Genomic DNA, 22,161 nt, shown 5'->3' with positions numbered 1-22,161 from the left:
AGATCATAATGCAAGGATCTTTGTGCAAATAGATTTCAATATTATGTCAGCGATAATACCAATGTTATTAAAGTTAAATCCTTATTCATTCAATACAATCAAATATAGCACTGTAGGATTATTTTGGGTGTGTAAGGTACTTCTAGATTCAGTATATTATAATATGTGAGTTTGGAACCGGACTTGCTTAATAAATTTGTTGTGACATCTTCGAAAAATTTATCGATAAATCTTAAAACTTGTATGGCACGGCACAGCTCATCCCTACAGGTTCTTCAGGAAGTTCCGAATTGCGAATGGAAATGTGGAACCAACTTTTCAATGAATTTAGATGCATTCGCTTCGTTATACTGCAGAATTTTTAAGCGAGTTTTCATAACACGAAGAAGTTGGGGATAAAGAGATTAATTTAAAATGTATTTCGCACTACAGTGGGTTGCCAAATTAATAGGGACAGTCACATTTTTTATCATATTTTTTCTTCAGGCGCGTTTGACTGCTATTTCAAGTGGTGTAAGTGGTCCTGGAATGTATTTTTATGTTCACAGCACCTCTACAGATCAACTTGAAAGTAAATTTCAAGTGTTATGGGATTTGTTTATTTTGTAAAAATATTTTATTATCGGGAGAGACGCGCAGTCCTTCACACGTGTAAAAGTAAAATAAGTAACTAATTATTTTAAAAAGTTATTTTGTGATTTTGTGAAATTATTATTGACTGCAAGTAAGTATTACTTTATTTTTATTAAATCTTAAGTATTTTGGGGCTGATTTTAGGACGAAATTAATTAATTTTTTATTTTTACAGCTTTCACTATGGGTCGAGGGGTAGATTTGTCTCCAAGAAAAAAATCTGAGGTTAAAACCCTTCTTTTGCACACAAGTCATTCTCAGAGGAAGATAGCAGAACTGGCTGGTGTTTCTAAGTCGGTAGTAAATAAAATAAAAATAAATCTGGATCAAGATCAGCCACTTTTGCCCAAAAGAAAAGGCAAATGCGGAAGAAAACGGATTACGACACCACGGTCCGATAGGAAAATCAGGGATATGTGTTTGCAAAACAGGAAGAAAAGTGCTGGATTGTTAACCCAGATGGTACAGGAGTCTGGAATACAAGTTTCGAAGAGAACTGTACAGCGTAGGTTGGCAGAGGAAGGCCTGACCGGACATCGCCCAGCTAAAAAACCGCGACTGACAGAGGCGATGAAGAAGAAACGACTTGCTTGGGCTCGTGAACACCGTCTGATGAGTGTTGAAGACTGGAGCAAGGTCAGTTTTAATGTCAATTGATAATTTATATTAATATTATGGTATATTATCTAAAAAGATTTTCATATAAGTTATAAATATTTTTTTTCAGGTGTGTTTCTCAGACGAATCAACATTTGAGATTCTTGCCGACAAAAGCAACTTTGTCAGGCGGCGCCCAGGCGAGAAATTTCACCCTGACTGCATTGTGGAACGCGTTAAACACCCTGTTAAAATAATGGTATGGTCTGTCATAAGTGCTAAAGGGGTTGGGCGTCTCTACATTGTCCAGGGAACCATGAGACAGGACCAATACAGGCAGGTCCTAGAAACTCGCTTGTTGCCGCAACTCCGGGAATGGTTCTCAGAGGGGGAGGAATTCATGTTCATGCATGACTCAGCACCATGCCATAAAGCAAGGAGTGTAACAAAATTTTTAGCAGACCACAATATACCAGTTTTACCTTGGCCTGGCAATTCTCCAGACATGAACCCCATCGAAAACTTATGGGAAATTACCAAGGCGGAAATTGCCAAGGAAGTGATAACCACCAAGGTAAAACTGATCGAAAAATTAATAAATGTGTGGCACCACAACCCTAAAATAAAGGAAAGTGCCAAACAGTGCATAGAAAGTATGCCGAGGCGGATCGAAGCACTCATTCAGGCTAAAGGAAATGTGACAAAATATTAGCAATATCTCATTGCCATTTTCGTAATACCTGCTAATATTTTCTAATTACCCAAAGACTGTTATTTTTTTGTTTAAACTACTTGTAAGATGTGTGTCTAATATTATTAAATATAATTATAACTCAAAACAACGTTTTTAATTAGTTATGGACCAATAAAGTGTAAAAAAACAATATTTTTCGACTGTCCCTATTAATTTGGCAACCCACTGTATCTGTTACTTCGTAAATTTGGTTGCAAAGTTTGTTTAGTTTTCGAAGCAACTGTTAAAGACCTGACAATAATTATTTGATAATGATAATAAATTTTCTAACAGCTTAGCGTTTGGACCATAGAAGTAATCGGAGTAATAACGACCAAATTAAAATCGTTTGTTTCTGCTGCTTATCTTTCTTCTCGTGTAGTATGTAAAAGTTAATGTTAAATAATAGTTTGGGAAAGGCTCATGTATTTACGATTCTTCTTTTAGGTGATTGGTGGTGATTCAGCAATATGTCATTATTCGGATCTTTCTTCTGTTATTAACGTATACAGCAGAACATGGGCGTCTAGTCTTTTTGTGGCTATATAAGTATGTTTCTTAAAGAATAAAATGTCACCATCTTGCAACTTATCCACTTTTCTGAGCACATGAAATTTGTCAAACAAAATTAAAACCATAGCTAACTTTTCTTTTTCAATACTTCTGGAAACACAAACATTATAACCATTATATCCTAATTGCAACGATTTCCTTACTATAATCCTAGTCTCTATTACCGCTAATAGGTAATTAGGATCTTCATTACCCGTATAACGTGTCCAAACATACATCCAATTAGGGTAAGTATGTAAAAACCGCTGTTACGTCCCTATAACCATTTATATAGTTAATAACATTCTTTAACTGGAGGATTAAGTAAAAGAATTCTTTTTATACTCACTATCACTCCATCTGAATGTGTTATGAATGTGGACGAAGCGAAAGAAGTATGCAGAGATCGTGGCAAGTGGAAAGAGGTAGTCTCTGCCTACCCCTCCGGGAAAGAGGCGTGATTTTATGTATGTATGTATGTATCACTCCATCTCTTTCTTATAGATGTCTTAAAAGGCGAGTAAGGGATAGGCTTATAAATTTGGGATTCTTCATTTAGGCGATGGACTGGCAACCTATCACTATTTAAATCTCAATTCTATCATTAAACCAAACAGCTAAACGTGGCCATTCAGTTTTTCAAAACCGTTGGCTCTGTCTACCCCTCAAGGGATATAGACGAGATTATATGTATGTATGTTGTTGTTATAGCGGCAATGGGAAGGCATAATTAAAAAAAAATAAACAGCTTTTTAGATAACACAGTTTATGAGATACAGCCTGGTGATAAACAGATGGCTTAGTGATAGAGTCCTGTTTTTACCTTAAAACTTTTAGACTGATGCTGTTAACATTAGTCAGACGAAAGCAAAAACTACTCGTATGAGTTGCTTAGTTGAGTTGTTGAAAACAGGTTGACTAAGCAGATATACAAGGAGAGTGTGGAGGGAAAGGTGGGAATGGGAAGACCTAGACGAACGCATCTTGATCAAATTAAAGACGTCCTGGTAAAGGGTCAGGTCAAAAGTACCCGAAACCGCCGAGCTTGCATGAAGAGAGTTGTGAATGTGGATGAAGCGAAGGAAGTATGCAGAGATCGTGGCAAGTGGAAAGAGATAGTCTCTGCCTACCCCTCCGGGAAAGAGGCGTGATTTTATGTATGTATGTAGTTGCTAAACTTAGCGAATTAGACCACGAAGGTAAGACCGCACCCATTAGCCAGGTGGTGGATGGCATGTTGCCAATATTATAATGAAGTGCACCTCAGTTCGACTATTTATGATAGTAATGTTACACAGACTTGGTTTGAGTTATTTGAAGAACATGCATAATATGTGTCGAACTATATTTAGCTATCTCAATTCCGTCATTAACCCATATACCTGAACGTAGCCTTTCAGCCTTTTGAAAACTGTTGGCTGTGTCTACCCTGCAAGTAGAATAGTCGTGATTATAAAAATGTATTTGTGTACTATTAAATAACTACTTTATATTTTTTATATTATAATTTGGCAAATTCATATTATTATTTGACATTAAAATATTGACAAAATAATCATTATTAGACAGAGCCAGAGCCAAGGGATATAGACGTGTCTATATATGGCGTTATTCTTAAAAAGGTTTAAGAAATAGGGGAAGGCCGAAAAAGAGATGAATGGACGGCGTAAAGGATAGTATGAGTAGAAAGGGAACCAATGAGACGGCCAGTGACAGAAGTAATTGGAAAAAACTGACAAACTGTGCCGACCCCACGTAGAAAGTGGGAGAAGGTAACGACAAAGAAGAAGTTAAGCTTAAAAAAGCAGCTGTATTGATCCATCGTGCACTTTACTCCCATTTCACCATTATCTCAGCAAGAGTATACGGCACACGATGGAAATTGGAAATACAACCGGCGGAAGTTTCCTTACGTTGACATATTCCCTGGCAGCGAGACGGGTGCCCGTTGCATGCTGGAGATGCAGGTAGGGATGTGCAAAGGTCGATAAATATATCGATACTGTCGGTCTCTGAGGATTTTATTTGTTTGTTATATATTTATTGTATAGAAATTTACTTAGTAACAAGAAAATAGTAAGTAACCATTGTTATAAAAGAGACAAGGAGTAGTAGTGGTGCAGTCAAATGCAGAAATTTTAATGAAAACTATTTCTGATTAATTGATTTCTAAGATCTAGTGCCACCTAGCTTAAGATCACATCGAGAGAATATTTAACCGACACGCTTGTATGAAAAATATATATATACATTTAGTCATGTCTATATCCCTTGAGGGGTAATTGCCAATAGTCTTGAAAAGGCTGAAAGGCCACGTTCAGCTCTTTGGCTTAATGATAGAACTGAGATGCAAATAGCGACAGGTTGCTAGCCCATCGCCTTCAAGAGGAATCCCAAATTTATAAACCTATTCTTTACTCGCCTTTTATGACATCCAATCGTAGCAATTATAAAGGTGTTGGCGCCAACTTCATTGGAATCATGCCGTGATTTTATTATAAGAATATGTTACATTCTCTGATTAGAATATTTTTTTATAAAAATTAATTATGTTAATTAATTATGGCACTTGTATTGGTGCCGTGTGGTTCCCGGCACCAATACAAGTGCCGTGTGGTTCCCAGCACCAATACAAAAAAGAATAGGACCACTCCATCTCTTTCCCGTTGATGTCGTAAAAGGCGACTAAGGGATAGGCTTACAAACGTGGGATTCTTTTTTAGGCGATGGGCTAGCAACCTGCCACTATTTGAATCTCAATTCTATCATTAAGCCAAATAGCTGAATGTGGCCATTCAGTCTTTTCAAGACTGTTGGCTCTGTCTACCCCGCAAGGGATATAGACGTGACCATATGTATGTATGTATGTAAAAAATAATTACGTTGAGTATTTAACCATAACACAAATCTTGAATTTGCTTTGAGGTTAACTTAATCAGTTAAATTAACTACTAAAAGTTTAAGATGTCATATACCCACAGAGAAATCTGGACGAACATCGGCAAGTTCTTGTGTGATATACAAAATTCTGTCTTTAATGAAAGGAGAAAAGAGCAAAGAAGTTAAAGTATTTCTTGATCAAAACATTAATACACTTTTCATATAAAATTTCAAGATATTAACAATATGTTGCTGTAACTATAAAACAAATATTTCCATTATCGATATATCGATGTCCCGTCACTAGTGTCCGGCATGGGCGCGTCACGTTTCAGCCCGGGGCAATATTTTCTTGCGCCCCTGTTACCTCCCTGCGCGAGAAGGTATTCCACGAATTCCTATTACCTGAAGACAGCGCTGGATTTTAACCGATTATGTCGAAGTTAGTGTTGTTATTGTATTGAAATCTCATACCGCAAGCTTATTGGATATGCTTCTGCATTTATTATTTGAAATTATGCATGTACCTATATTTCTTAAGATAGATAGAGCACTGGATGTTATAATTCTCTATTGTATGCCCTTATTTTTTTTCTTTATTTATATGATATTATCACGTCTATTTCCCTTGCGGGGCAGGCAGAGCCAACAGTCTTGAAGAGACTTATAGGCCACGTTCACCTGTTTCAATTCAGTTATACAATTCATTCTGTGTGATTTGTCCCATAAAAAATTGTATAAAATAAAAAAAATATTGGACAATTAGCGTTTGTACCCGAGAATTGAATTTCAGTCCACCCTTTGTCTCAAGTAGGATTCCAATCAGAGCAATTGAGGAATTAAGTGGTCCAATTTATTAGCTTTGTCCAACAATCCGATTAATTCGTCTCTTTTTCTGGGCAAAATTTCATAGAAACGTTCCGTAAGAATCCGACCTTCGAAGGACCAATGACCCTGACCTTCTAATTCAAGGAATTGTAATTAACGGTTTTATTAAGACTTGAACAATTTTCGTTCAATTAGAAAGTTAAGTTGGAGACTGTCTTCTTGGTAAGAAAAATAAATAAATTTAGAACCAATTTAATAAAAAAGGAAATTCTCTCTTTACATATACCCGCATTGAGTAGACCTCAATGCGGGTGAGTGGGGTCACATGTTGAATCCTACCTCGGTCATGGACAAATTACCCTTTTCTGAGTTATGTATATTAGTATTAGTGCTAACCGACTCTCTTACGATGAGGAAACGAACATGATCCGTATTGGATTATGGGTAAGGTTCTCCTGCAAAAAGGTTGCGGAGGTCAGATTCCCATCTGACCTCCGCTTGCAAACTTAAAACCATTCAAGAAAATTCAGGTACTAAAAAGATTGAATACATAATCTTTCGGCGTTATTTTGAATCAAAATACCAAATCATACCAAAATCACTATAATTAAAAGCAGAAATATTTATTACTTTTTTAATCAGTCTGTAACATTTTCAGCGGCAACTCTAATAGCTGCCCAAACATCATCCACAATTCTCTTTATATCGCTTGTAGATATCACTACATTTCCATCTTCACTATGTTCTATATCTATATTGAATGTATTCCTCACTCCTCTTATTCGAGCAAAATCACTGCTTGTACCTGAAATTCTATCAGCAACAACCGAAGCCACACCCAGAGTATAATTACTAACCATAGCATCAACCATTTCTATACCAAGCAAATGATTATCTCTAAACATCGCTGTCGCTGCTTTTTCATAATACCACGGGTAAGATATAAATCCACCATTATTTTGCAGTGATATATAAAGTCTTATTCTTGCACCGTGTTCTTCAATTAGAGCTGCTATCATTTGGCTTTCGATTTCCGAGAAAGGACCAGTGCCACTATAAATATTGCTACAAGGACTTGAGCTGGACGCAGAAGTACCCCAGTCAATATCGAAATTCCTGTTAATGTTCACTCCAGGGCAAATTACCCCTAAGTTGCTGTTTGTACTTCTTGATTTCTCCCAGAGACGTAACTGAAAAATTTGATATTGAGTTAGCAGAAATAACATGTTTTTTCCGATATAGATATTCGGATACATAAGGATGCTTATCCTTAAAGAAATAAAGACACCAGTCATTGATACTATAAGTAATTTATTTCTATCCGAGAGATCCTCTTATGATAATATATAAATCTCTTATAGGTGGAATGTATTTTGCATGAATGAAAACTAGTCAATTATTATTTATTGTTTCTTTTTTTGCACAAAACACATTATAGTTAATCAAACAAGTATATATTTAGGTCATGCAGAAATATCATTGAATAACAGGCTTATTTTTGTAAGTTAAAAAGCGTAAAATGTTTCAGCAAGTTCAGAACTTATCACGACAAAGACACACCCATTATTGATTAAACATCTACACAATGGTTTAAGTCGCTTATCATTATCACGCTGAAATGGATCAATGTGCTATGTAATAAGATTAACTGATTTACTGACACTATATCCGTGATAAATAAAACTATCTTCTTCAATAGATTACTGATATTTATATCCAAGTGACAGTAGGAGAAATTACCTAATTACTCGTATATAATTTTTTCCGCCGTGTGTTACCCGGCACCAATACAAAAAAGAATAGGATTCCCATGGATGACGTAAAAGGCGACTAAGGGATAGGCTTACAAACTTGGGATTTTTTTAGGCGATGGGCTAGCAACCTGTCACTATTTCAATCTCAATTCTATCATTAAGCCAAACAGCTGAACATGGCCATTCAGTCTTTTCAAGACTGTTGGCTCTGTCTACCCCGCAAGGGATATAGACGTGACCATATGTATGTATGTACTCGTATATCACTTACATTTGTGTGTGTATATTCATAACCATCAGGATTTAAAACTGGTATAACAATCCAATCAAAATCATTCAAAAACCTTGGTTGATCTTCATTTAAAATGTTTTCAATCACATTTATTGCAGATGGCACTGTTATCCATTCTCTTGGATTGATGCCAGCCTCAATTATAATAACTGGTTTAGATATATCTTGTTCTCTTCTCTCTATTTTTAAATATACCAGCCTTCTATTTTGGTTGGTAGTGCCAAAATCAACTATTTCTACTGATGTGGCGTTATCAGAATTCATATATTTCGACTCCAACTCTTGTAAATGATTTAGGATCTGCAAAATAAAATTACCAAGTTATATTTTTATGAAACAAATTCTAAGGAGAACCCACGTACGTGATCAATTAATAATGAATTGGATTAAGGATTTATATTAAAACTAGCGACGCGACTTCGTCCGCGTAAATTTTGAATTTTTCCGTGTAAAATTATTTGCAGGCAAACTCATGCCTTGAGTTCATTCAAATGACGATAACTTTTTTTTAAGTGAACCGATTTTGATGAAACAAACATTAAATGTTTTTCTAAATTAAAACAAAGCAATTGGTAAAAGTTTTAAGTAAATCGGTTCAATACTTTCGGAGATAAACGTGATGATACATACAGACAGACAAAAAAAAATATTTGCTTTCTATTATTCATTCTAAGTGCCTCTATCCATTTCAGTCAAAAATACTAAATGTATAGACAAAATATTTTGACTGTTTTATTATATGTATAGATTTGCTAATATTATTTTGAAATTTGCTAAACCATTTTAATATCTATAACGTGAAATGATTGAGCGTGCAGAGCTTAATCAATATTATCAACATAGGTATTATATTGTTTGTCAATGACATGATTTCAAAAATTCATTATTTTTTAGGCTTATTTCAATATTTTTTACCGAAAATTAATCTAATATTTATCACTGATAAATGCATGGTTAAATCCTTTATTAAATCGTACGATATTTTGAATGACAGGGTCGTGATATCAAAATGAATAACATTCTGACAATTTTTTTCCTATTGTCGCCGTGTGGATCCCGGCACCAATAGCAAAAAGAATAGGACCACTCCATCTCTTTCCCATAGGTGTTGTAAAAGGCGACTAAGAGATAGGCTTATAAATTTGAGGTACTTCTTTTAGGCGACGGCCTAGCAACCTGTCTCTTTATATGAATCTCAATTCTATCATTAAGCCAAACAGCTGCACGCGGCCTATCAATCTTTTCAAGGCTGGCTCAGTCTACCCCGCAAGGGATATAGACGTGATTGTAAGTATGTATGTAATACGAAACGCGATTTATCAGACACTCTGTATATTTGTTTTTAAAAAAGACGGACTTCAACTAATTATGGAAAAATAATATGATCCAAAGTACAGAATGCTGTTACGGTCGGGAATTTTTTTTATCTTTTTTATTATGATGTACATAGTATTCCATCGTGTCTTAGTTTAGGTTTAAAGAATTTATTCTCATAAAAGATTACAATAAATCCACTAACATGAGAACTAAAAGATAAAGGTTCTTAAAACTAGACAGCAGCCCCGTGTATAATATTCAGGGTATACTAAACATTTATTAAGTTGAAAGATGCCGATAACAGGCACAAAGAATAAAGCAAAGAACAAACAAAAATAAGAATATGTCATACTAAAAGCAAAAGCAGCGGTAGTACGCTTGTCTGTGGCACCGGAGGTCCCGGGTTCGAATCCCGGCCAGGGCACGATGAGAAAAGAACTTTCTCTGATTGGCCTGGGTCTTGGATGTTTATCTATATAAGTATTTATTATAAAATATAGTATCGTTGAGTTAGTATCACGTAACACAAGTCTCGAACTTACTTCGAGGCTAACTCAATCTGTGTAATTTGTCCCGTATATATATTTATATTTATATCGTACCTCATCGTATCGATAAAAATTGTCAAAATCAAACGCTCTGTTTCTCTCGACAACTTCGATTGTTCCATCTTTTTCTGAAAGGTATCTAAAAGATATTAAGAACTATTTGTATTACTTCCAGATTTTTTTTCTGTAATGCATTCTTTGGTCGTAGTAGTCCAAAAGGGTTAGTGTGAGATTTACTCGATCAATACATACATACATACATAAAGTCACGTCTATATTCCTTGCGGGTCAGACAGAGCCAACACTCTTGAAAGGACTGATAGGCCACGTTCAGCTGTATAGCTTTATGATGGAATCGAGATTCAAATAGTGACAGATGAAATCTTAATAAAGATTTACATTTTATGCCTGGCTTAAGTAGAAGCCTACCAAGGACTGGTATTTTCCAGTATCCAAGATTATGGAGTGGTTTAGTCAGGTTTTTTCACGAAACGACATCCAACTGACCGCCGCAACCTACCATGTCCTACCAAAAAATTTTATATTTGTTTCAAATGAAAATTTTATCACAATGTTAACCCTCGTTGTACAAAAACGATTGTCAATAAAACTATTGTTACTAGATCTTGTCTCTGTACCGTGTGGATCCCGGCAGTGACGTGTGGTTCCCAGCACTATTAGAAAAAATAATAGGACTACTTCATCTCTTTCCCATGGATGTCGGAGGCGACTAATGGCTTATAAACTTGGAATTCTTCTTTTAGGCGACGGGCTAGCAACCTGTCACTATTATGAATCACAATTCTATCATTAAGCCAAACAGCTGAACGTGGCATATCTGTCTTTTCAAGACTATTGGTTCTGTTACTAACGTGTGATTTAATGTATGTACGTATAAAAAAATTAACATACATACATACATATGGTCACGTCTATATCCCTTGCGGGTTAGACCGAGCCAACAGTCTTGAAAAAACTGAATGGCCACGTTCGGCTATTTAGCTTAATGATAGAATTGAGATTCAAGTGGTGACAGGTTGCTAGCCCATCGCCTAAAAAAGAATCCAAAGTTTGTAAGCCTTTCCCTTAGTCGCCTTTTACGACATCCATGGGAAAGAGATAGAGTGGTCCTATTCTTTTTGTATTGGTGCCGGGAACTACACGGCAAAAAAAATTAACCTCAAAAAAAAGCAATAGTCTTAATGTAATGAAACAGTTTTAATACTTACTCTAAAACATCTTCAATATGGACATTTACATCAATATTCATATCTCTTAGTTTTCTTTCAAACCATTCCACGTGCGATGTGGCTACCATAACACGACCAATGACATTCCGTTCCCAAGATGGGTATCTCCAGAAATCTAAGCCATCTCGTTTCAATAACTTAAAATTATTTTCTTGTTCTTCTGTTCCAAATTTTATATTGTACACCTTGTATCTGGAAGCAATTTAATTTGTATTTACTTTTGTTATTTGATAAATATACTCTTCTTTGTGTATATCTTTTCCAACTCTTGATGTAACGTCGGAACAGTTTTTCCTAATTACTTCTGTCATTGCCATCTCACTGGTCACTCCCTTTCTGCCCATACTTTCCTTTCACTGTCCATCCATCTCTTTTTCGGTCTTCCCCTTTATCGACAACCTTCGACCTCCATATTTAAGGCCCTTTAAGTAACATGACCTTCTTCACTTCTCATAATGTGCCCGTACCAGCTCAACATTAAATGAATATACTAAAAATACAAAATAAATTCTTGTCTCTGAATTGGCTCATGTCTTCCTGTTGATAAAAAATCGTGAAAATATAAATAAAATTACTTTCCACAACAGCAAAAAAGGATTTGCATGATTCAAATTTTATGGAAATAACACTAAGCTTTGCGAGATAATAACTAAGAAAAAATATAAGAGATGAAATACTCACCCTGAATATAATTCATTTTTGGCTAACGTTTGGGAACTCAAAAAGAAAAATATAAACAATTTGAACAACATTTTTTTGGGGCTACACTGATGCAAATGACTGAATAAATTATCAAGTCAACGACAAATGAATGATTGATAACTCGAATAAATTTTATCTTAATATCTTTAATTAAACCTAAGTATATGTAAATAATTAAAAATGCCGATTAGGATATTATTTGTCAAAGATATATTTGTTTTTCAAAACAATTACATTAAAAAGATACTATTGGTGGGGGCCGATTAGTTTATTCAGATATTGAAAGCCAGCTACAATACTTTACGTGTTATATAAGACAAAAATAAAATTTTTGGCATGGAAATATTCTGATGAAGCCTTTTCAGCATTCAACCCTACAAAATTAATCAGACAAGAATATAATAAAAACTGTAGTTCATTGATAATTTTTTCGTCCTCCGACTCACAAAAACAACAAAAATTTACCAACTGGATGAAATAAAACTGTTTCAGTAACAAAATATCGATATTCTATTCTTCTTCTTGCGTGGTTGCGCAGACGAGGTACAAGGAGAGGTGTTCAGCGGTAAGTATTCTATTCCCGAGGATTGTTCTCTCAGTGATGTACTTCAATATATAGTTGCGAGTTCACTGGACCATGGTAGACTCAGTTTATTAAATAATTTGATATTTTATGTATATTATGTATCTTGTATGTATTTTTCAGTATGCATGTGCACTTTATCGCACCACCAACTTAAAATTATTTCTGTTTGGTCAGCTGGTTGACTGGTAGAGAATGCCAAACGGCATTAAGTCCGCCTTTTGTACATTTGTGTTTTGTGCAATAAAGTTTTAAATAAACAAATAAATATTCACAACAATTTAATAAACAATTTCCCTCGCCGCAGTCGAGACCGCCCACCAAACGTCTTCAACAATCGTCGGTATTTCTTGAACCGGTATCACGACATTGTTATCAACGCTTCCTATATCTAAATTAAACGTATATCTTACTCCGTTTCTCCTAACATAATCGCTGCTTGTACCCGAAGCTCTTTCAATAGCTACAGATGACACACCCACTGTATAATTTCCATTCATAACACTTATCATAGATAAAGCCAACATATGATGTTGTTTGAATAACGCTGATGCAGCCCGTTCATAGCTCCATGGATACGTGATCAATCCACCTTTGTTTTGCAAAGAGATGTACAACTTTATCCTGTCGCGATATTCTTCAACAATTGATTGGACGAATTGGCTTTCTGGCTCGGAGAATGGGGATCCTCCATCGTAGGTGTCACTGCAGTAATTGGTGCTCGAGTCGAAATTACCAAAATCAATGTCGAAGTTACGATTAATGTTCACACCGACACAAACGAGGGGCAGTAAATTTGTGCGTCGTGATTTGATCCAAAGTCGAGTCTGCAAATTGACAATAACATCTTTGTAAGTTATGGTAAAGTGTTACATATGGTTCCAAATGTAAAGTTAGGTTAACGAAATGAACATGAAATAACAAGCATTCACTGATAATTTTTAAAGTACAATATTATACGAATTACTGGAGGTGCTCAACGAAACTACAGAATGTATTTGTTACTGAATGACTATTTGTAATTGTGATTACACGCTAAATCTTGTATATTTACTGAAATCAAGCTTATTTCCTTTCTAAAGTCTCAAAGGTTTATTGGTTTTTAAGAAATTAACATAGGCAAGATACAACAACAGCTAAATTTAGCATTCCGTCACTGCATTATACAGAATTTAGAAATCACATTCTTACATTTGTATGACTGAACTCGTATCCATCAGGATTCAAAACTGGTATTACAATCCACTCAAATTCTTCTAAAAGCTGATACTGCTCATCTTCCAATAACATATCAACAATGTACATGGCTGAAGGAACAGTTATCCATTCTCTAGCTACAGATGCCGCTTCTATCACAATAACTGGTTTGGGTTCAGCCACAGCACTTGAAGATGTTAAAAAATTCAAAAAATTCAAAATTCAAAATTTTTTATTCATTATTATAGGATATTATTATATCGCTTAATAATTGTCGTATGGTTTAACAACTTGGTTGACGTCAAATATATTACTTAAAAACTAAGTTTACTGCCGCTTCCAAGGCGTCAGTGCAGAAGAAGCGGTAACAAACTGCACTGCAGCATTTTCTTTAACAACGTCAACTTCACAATATTAAATTATACTTAGAATATAATGTGGACGGGAGAATACATTGTTCACGGGAGATTTATATATTTATGAGATTTAATATTGAAAAAAGAAAAAAAAATATATATATATATATATATTTTATGGATTGCCAATTTTAAAAAGATTTATGTACAGAGTGTACTGAAATTTTGATTTAAGTTCAAATTAAACTACAATTAATTACGAGGTTCCTGTGCCAAGCTCGAGCCAGATGTTTTTATCATTAAGGTAATCATCAGTCCTATAATAAGCCTTCTCACAAAGTACTTTCTTTACATACTCTTTGAATTTTCGGTAGGGCATATCAAGAACAGACTCCGGCAACCTATTATAAAATCGTATACAGTTCCCCATAAATGATTTATTGACTTTGCTAAGCCTATGAAACGGCATGACTAATTTATGTTTATTACGTAAATTTCTATCAGTTGTGGCACTAACTTTTTGAAAAAAAGAGGTATTTTTCCTAACATACATTATAAGATCAAAAATGTACTGGGACGCTACTGTAGGTATGTTTATTTTCTTAAAGAGTTGTCTTAACGAGTCTCTTGGTCCTAAGCCGTAAATTGCGCGAACGGCCCTTTTCTGAATTATAAAAATAGTTTGTATATCAGCCGCGCTACCCCATAAAAGTAAACCATAAGATAACAAGCTATGAAAATAGCTGAAATAAACAAGCCTAGCTGTAGCTACATCTGTCAATTGTCGGATCCTCCTAACAGCATAAGCGGCAGAGCTAAGTCTATTGGATAGTTTAGAAATATGAGCACCCCACTGTAGCTTTGCATCAATTATAATTCCTAAAAACTTAGTATTTTCAACAAATTCTAATTTCTGGCCTTCCAGTATTATGTCAGTATTGGCCTGCCTTACGTTTGGAAGGGTAAATTTAATGCATTGGGTCTTATTAGCATTTAAAAGAAGATTGTTGGTTGAGAACCAGATAGATATGGCCGACAGTATATTATTAACCGAACTTACATTTTCGCTATGGCGATCTAATTTAAATATTAAAGAAGTGTCATCGGCAAACAGCACTATACCCGCCTGTTTTTCCACCATAAAAGGCAGGTCATTGACATATACCAAGAAGAGGAATGGTCCTAAAATTGAGCCCTGAGGAACACCCATTGAGACGCTTGATCCGCTTGACTTTACTCCATTAATATCTACAGTTTGAAGCCTATCAGTCAAATAGGATGCCATTAGTTTAGTTGATTTGTGGTCAAACCCATATTGACGAAGTTTACGCAAAAGTGTCTGATGATCTACGCAATCAAATGCTTTAGAGAGATCGCAAAAGACTCCAACTGAATCCTGTGAACTCTCCCACGCGTCATAGATTTGAGTAACAAGTGCTACTCCCGCATCAGTGGTGGACTTCCCGGCAGTGAACCCATATTGTTGGGAATGGAAAATGTTATTGATTTTAAAATATTGTTGCATTTGATTAAGCATCATCTTCTCAAACACCTTGCTCAAAACTGGCAATATAGAAATAGGTCTATAATTGCCAAGGACTGTTTTCTCCCCTTTTTTGAATAGAGGTATTAATTTGCTACATTTCATTAAATTTGGAAAAATACCCTCATCAATACATTCATTAAATATAAAAGCTAGATCAGATGCAATAATATCTATGATTTGACTTATGATACTAACAGACATACCCCAATGGTCTTCAGACTTTTTCAAATTAAGTTGTTTGAACGCCTTTAATATATTATCAGAGTTAACATATTTAAATTTAAAGACAGATTTGATGGGAGTTGTGTTATTATTAAGTAGGGTTTCAGCGCGCAATGGACAAGAGTCAACGTCAGAAGTTAGCTCCACAGGGATTTTTGCAAAGAAATTATCAAAAGCATTTACTATGTCCTGAGTTTTAGAAATACTTTTGTTACCGGATGATATTTGTTTAATACTGTCTCTATCTTTGATTTTGCCAGATTCTTTATTAATAATGTTCCATGTTTCTTTAATTTTATTTGGTGCATTGTTTATTTTACTACTTATGTGAAAAGACTTGGCTTGCCTGCAAACTTTTTTAAATAATTTTGAATAATTTTTGACATATTCTACAAAACTGGGGTCAAAATTGTATTGTTTCTGGGCATATAAGTCATATAACTTATTCCTACTCTTGTGAATACCTAATGTAGCCCATTCACTGAACTGTAATCTATTACGAATATTGACTTGTTTCTGCTTGAACCTTTTTGAGTATTCAGCAGAAATCATATTAAATAAATTGTTATAATGTTCATTAGGATTATTTCCAGAATATGTTAAAGTATTTAATTGATTTGCAATGTTTATTTTAAATTTTCTTATGTTTTTGGAAGAAAGAGGTCTACACATAATTTTATCATTATTTAAATTGTTTAAGGACTCTTTCTCAAAGGTAACATATTGACCGGTGTGATCTGAGGGCAATTTGTGAATAATTGATTTCCGTATAAAAAGATTATTGCAAAAAAAATTATCCAGACACTTGGCAGATGTAGATGTTATTCGGGTTGGTTCGAAAAAAACATACTCTAAATTATAAGATTTAAACAAATTAATAAATTGTATACTAACAGTTGATTTAACTAAAATGTCAATGTTAAAATCACCACAAATAATTAATTTTTTGTTACATTTTGAGGTAACATGTAACACTTGATCCATTATTTTTAAAAATTGTTTAAATTCACTGTTTGGGGGACTGTACACACAAACAATTATATGATGATCTAGCTCGGCACAGGTCACTTCGGCACACCGCTCAACCGAAAGTCTGGTTATGTCTGTTCGCTCTTTACAGCGAAGACCGCATTTGATAAATATCATAGACCCACCTCTAATTGCAGACTTTCTGTTTAAGCAGCTCACAATATTATAATTGTTTAGGCTGAACATCATCTCCCCCTCCATGAGCCAATGCTCAGTCAAACATAAAATGTCCACATTTAATTCTTCTAAAACTAGTTGTACTTCTAATTCTTTGCCGGGAAGACCTTGTATATTTTGATGGATAATTCTTAACCCTCGAGGGTTTCCCGTTGTCTGAGTGTGCAGTTTAAATTAACTGTCAAGTCAACAGAGTTACCATCACACAGAGTTGGCAATTCTGTAGTCAACTTATAATTAATATTTCGCTTACAATGTAAACTCGTCCAAACATTAATATTACTAGCTACCAATGTAGCAATTTTGTTCTTATGGTATCTGGATAGAAATATTCTATCATTGGTCTTAAAACAATCACCTATGAAATTGTTTGTGTCAAAAAACGCAAATTTGTCACTGTGACGACATGTCAACGAATGCATAAAATTATTGAGTAGGTGAATGTTTTTATTAAGTTTTGGAGACTGGCAACTCATATATGGAAAAGCACATAAAATTATTTGGTTAACTTTTAATTTATTCAATGATTCAAAACAGTTAATTATATCTTTCCTGCCAATTTTAAAACTATCACCAATTAATATTACTATGGTGGATTTATTATTTAAATTTACATTATTAATTCTCTCAATAATTTGGGTAAAAGATGCATTTGGCATGCAGTAATTTATAAAAGACTGATTAAGGGTATCACAAAAATATTTACCCATATTGCTACCAATACCGTCTGAAAATAGCACTGTATTATAATTATAATGAGGTTTACAGGGTTCAGAGTTGGAATAAGTATCAAGCAAATTACCGGCACTGGGAGTGGGTAAAAGCAAGGTAGAATCATTGATAATGGGCTTGTTGAATTGCCCGCAGGTACATTCTTTTGATAAGAATTCAAGAGTCTCCTGGTTAAATGTACTGTCATGAATCAACTTTTCTACAGCCAACAGATGCTCAGTATTTTGCTGTCTTTGTTTATCATATTTATTAAACAGTTTAGAATAGTCATCCTGTAATTTTATGACATGAGTCTCCAATCTGATCCTATCAACCTCATATGCCTCTTGATTTTCTACCATTTTTTGATTGCAAGAGCTGATTTCCCTTTGTAACCTACAGTTCAATGAACTGCTTTTTATTAAGCATGATTTCCTTATGTTATTATTTTTTAATTGATATTTACATTTCCTAATTTTTTTAGAGAGTTTTAGGTATTTTTTTAATTTATTATGGCTCAAATCAAGTTTTGGTTTGTTTTTATACATATTATCATAAGAAGTGTCACTAGTGAGATCAATAATTGAGGAATCAACTGAGGGTGACATAAGTCTACTTTCAATGAGCTCATCAAAGAGGCTGGACACCTCCTTTGACTGATGCGACTGGGCATCTTGCTCGTGTCTATTTATCAGCTCATATGCCTCACTCAGCTCCCTTTCTAATTCAGTAACACGTCTGAGTGTCTGCTCATACGTATCACTGCATTGGCGGAAAGAATCTACCACTAAATTAAGTCGGTTAAGCTGCCCGGTTAAGTCATCACAATTATTAAGACTCTCAGCAAGATGTTGTTCGAGCTTTAGATTTTTATTTCGCATCAATTCATATTCACGTTCATTGTCTTCCCTTTCCAGTAATAATTGCTCATTGTCCTTTTTCTCAGCCTTGAGTTGAACTAAGGCTTCCTTCAGTTGCATTTCCAGCTGACGAGCGGTCACAGCACGGGTTGAGGACGACATATTTTACAAAATAAGATGTTATAAGTATAAGGAAGACAATGAGAGTTTGATGTGTGTAAAATAATACCAGCAAAACCGACTACCGTACTAAAACCTAACCTAATTCAAAAGTAAACAAACGTCAAATTCGGTATAGGAAATAAGTGATTTCGTAAGATATTTAATAAAAATTACGCAAAACAGTGCACAAGGACGCGGTGATTGATATAAATTCGTGAGGAAAAGTAACTATTGTACAGTTCTTACCTTGTAAAAGTTGTAAAATAAAACCGGCAACAGTTACCCACAGAACGTCAACTTTGAACACTATCTTTTCACAAGATACACCGAATTTGACCTTAAAAATTAAATATTACAATTACACTATGTGCATTCAATGAATTTATTTTATTTTTTACTTATTTTTAGTGTATTTTAATTAAATTTACAAATTTTAAATACGGAGCAATGAATATGACAATTACGCTCCGGGGTTGCCAGCCGCCAAAAAAAAAAGAAAGTTAGTTTCAGATAGAACAATTCTCTATTTTGGAATGTATTTTGAGAGAATGCAACTACATCTAAAGATATGTTTGGTGACGTTAAAAATTCTTCTTGTAAGTCGAGGGCGTATTCCAAAATCTGTAATATAAAAGAAGTTTAGCTAATTTCTTGTATAATTCTACTAATATTATAAATGGGAAAGTTTTTAAGGATGTGTGGATGTGTGTTTGTCACTATTTCATGCAAAACTTACTGGATAGATTTTAATGAAATATGAGTAAACATATAGGGTTATTTTTTTTTACTAAAATTCCAACGGAATCGAAGCCCCTGGAAGTCTTCTTCTCTAAAAGTCCGCATGTTAATTGTTTATGTCTTAAATATCAGGATTTGTCTTACTTCTGTCCATAAAATGCTTATTCTAAGGGAATTAGCCATAGGTACCTCATTATAACGTAGGTAACGTGTCAAATTGTACACTCGATCTCTCGATCGCCTCGATAGTATCATCTGGTTTTCAAGATTTCTCTGCAAGCTGTCTTCATTCTCCTTCTTCATCAGGTATCTGAAAATTATACATCCATCACGTCTGTATCCCCCACGGGGAGGACAGAACCAACAGTCGTGAAAAGGCTGAAAGGCCACGTTCAGCTGTATGGCTTAATGATGGTGTTGAAGTTCATATGTGTAGGTCATATTAATGACAATGACACATACAGGACAGACTTAATGAAGAATGCCAAATTTGTTTTCCTTTCCCTTGATTGACTGTTACATTTTGCAAGGAAAGAAAAACAGTTGGCACAAGCTACTAAATCAGCATATTCTGCCTATCAAAATTTTCTTGTTTTTCCCTGACATTTTATTTCTGATTGGACCAGATTTTGAGTGTTTATCTTAGAATAGAATAGAATAGATTTATTTTCAAAATTGGTTACAAGGTATCACTTATTGACGTTACATCACTTAAATCTAATTATAACTACTTACTACCGCTTCCAAACTGCTTCCAAAGCTATCTATGAAAGTATTTAATATATTGTCCTTCAGATATACCGAACTCACTTTGGTGCTTTTTAAATCTGTGGCGACATCACTAATGCCACACACCATTAATTTGTCAATCATCGCGAAGAAATTGAAGCGCTCAGCCAATAGCAGTGAAGTTTCTAAATCGCGCAAACTAAGATTTCACGGATTGGAGCATAAATACAACTTCCCACCCAATATCGTCGGAGCCGCGGTTCCCCAGGCATCACACCTAGCCTGGCGGAAGATCTTTCATTTGGTGGCGGTCTGGCCGAATCATCGCTCCCGCTACAAATCAATACAATACAATACAATACATACATAAATCACGCCTCTTTCCCGGCGGGGTAGGCAGAGACTACATTTATCCACTTGCCACGATCTCTGCACACTTCCTTCGCTTCATCCACATTCATAACTCTCTCCATGCAAGCTCGGCGGTTTCGGGAGATGAGAGAATTTTGGAAGACCTACTCATATACATCCTGTATTAACACCTCCACCGGCATACCAAGTTCCCGAAGGTTCTCTTCGAACCAGGATTGGTGGGAGGCAGGCACCATAACTCTCCCGGCCCTCTTCAACTCCAAATTTGGCAAAATCCAGTAATCAATGACGTCACTTTTGAGATGATCAAAATTATCCCGTTGATATGCTGATGTTAAGTTGAATGTGTATACTTTGTATCTGTAATTGCACATACATATGTCAGGATTCATTTACGGGGTGGACGTAGTAAATAGTTAAATAACGGAAAGGTCATGTTTATATCCCTTGCGGGGTAGAAAAAGTCTTAAGAAAACTGAAAGTCCTCGTTCAGCTATATGGCTTCATGATGAAATTGAGATTGATTTGAATTAACTTAATGTCACACGCATAATACTTATTGCTTGAGACAAATCCTACTAATATTATAAATGCGAAGGTTTGGATGTCAGTATGGATGTTTGTTACTCTTTCATGCAAAAACTACTAAACCGATTACGATGAAATTTGGTATGAAGGTAACTGAAGACCCAGAATAACATATAGGCTTTTATCCCGGAGTTCCCGCAGGAATGATTCCACGCAGACGAAGTCGCGGGCGGCCTCTAGTAAATTATAAATCAATAAGTTAATTAATTTAATTTTACTCTTGAGTTATACGAAAAGTGTTAATTAAAAAAGTGTGAAATATAATAATTTAAAAACTATCTAACTCTTCTCGAAATAATTAACTATGTCATCAAATTTAATTATAAATGGATAATAACTCACCCTTTATACTGGTCATGTTTTGACCCTACGACGAATGTGACAATAAACAACATAAAAATGATTTTGTAAATCATATTCAATGCTTCACACACAGTCGTACAAAATTAAACTGAAAAATGTGTGATGGATTAGTTATAGATAAACAAGTGTATATAAAAGAACTGATTAAATGAAATTGATACTAGATTATGTTGAAATGATTCATGAGATAAGATTTTTAATTAGGTTTATTTGGTTTTCGTTGTTATTACGCAAATGCTTGTAGAGTTTTAGGTTAATTGGTCTTACCTCGCGGGGTAGATAGGTCTGTTGGCTCTGTCTACCCCTAGAGGGTATACGCATTATCTATGTATGTATTAACTGAATACATACATAAGTAACTGATTCATACATATATATAATTACTGATAACATATTGTTAATATTTTGAAGTCATACTGGAAATAGTAGCATTCAAAACTTT

The 22,161-nt window shown here is 34.8% G+C and overlaps 2 protein-coding genes across 2 annotated transcripts; both read right to left on the bottom strand.

Moving 5' to 3' along the window:
- Positions 1-6,810: 6,810 nt before the first annotated feature.
- Positions 6,811-12,796, bottom strand: LOC106143266 (carboxypeptidase B). The gene is made up of 5 exons (XM_013345310.2): positions 12,066-12,796; positions 11,364-11,576; positions 10,189-10,273; positions 8,249-8,569; positions 6,811-7,413 (listed from the first exon to the last, which is right to left on the bottom strand). Exons 1-5 carry the CDS (start codon positions 12,134-12,136, stop codon positions 6,862-6,864), a joined length of 1,242 nt encoding a protein of 413 aa, XP_013200764.2. The 5' UTR covers positions 12,137-12,796; the 3' UTR covers positions 6,811-6,861.
- Positions 12,797-12,933: 137 nt separating this feature from the next.
- Positions 12,934-21,858, bottom strand: LOC106143267 (carboxypeptidase B). The gene is made up of 6 exons (XM_060950460.1): positions 21,699-21,858; positions 20,916-21,128; positions 19,857-19,977; positions 19,433-19,550; positions 13,861-14,066; positions 12,934-13,496 (listed from the first exon to the last, which is right to left on the bottom strand). Exons 1-6 carry the CDS (start codon positions 21,770-21,772, stop codon positions 12,951-12,953), a joined length of 1,278 nt encoding a protein of 425 aa, XP_060806443.1. The 5' UTR covers positions 21,773-21,858; the 3' UTR covers positions 12,934-12,950.
- Positions 21,859-22,161: the final 303 nt, after the last annotated feature.

Source organism: Amyelois transitella, chromosome 21, assembly GCF_032362555.1.
Source record: "Amyelois transitella isolate CPQ chromosome 21, ilAmyTran1.1, whole genome shotgun sequence".
Classification (NCBI taxonomy): Eukaryota; Metazoa; Arthropoda; class Insecta; order Lepidoptera; family Pyralidae; genus Amyelois; species Amyelois transitella.
The sequence above is the reverse complement of the archived record's forward strand: the minus strand, read 5'-3'. Positions and strand labels throughout refer to the sequence as shown.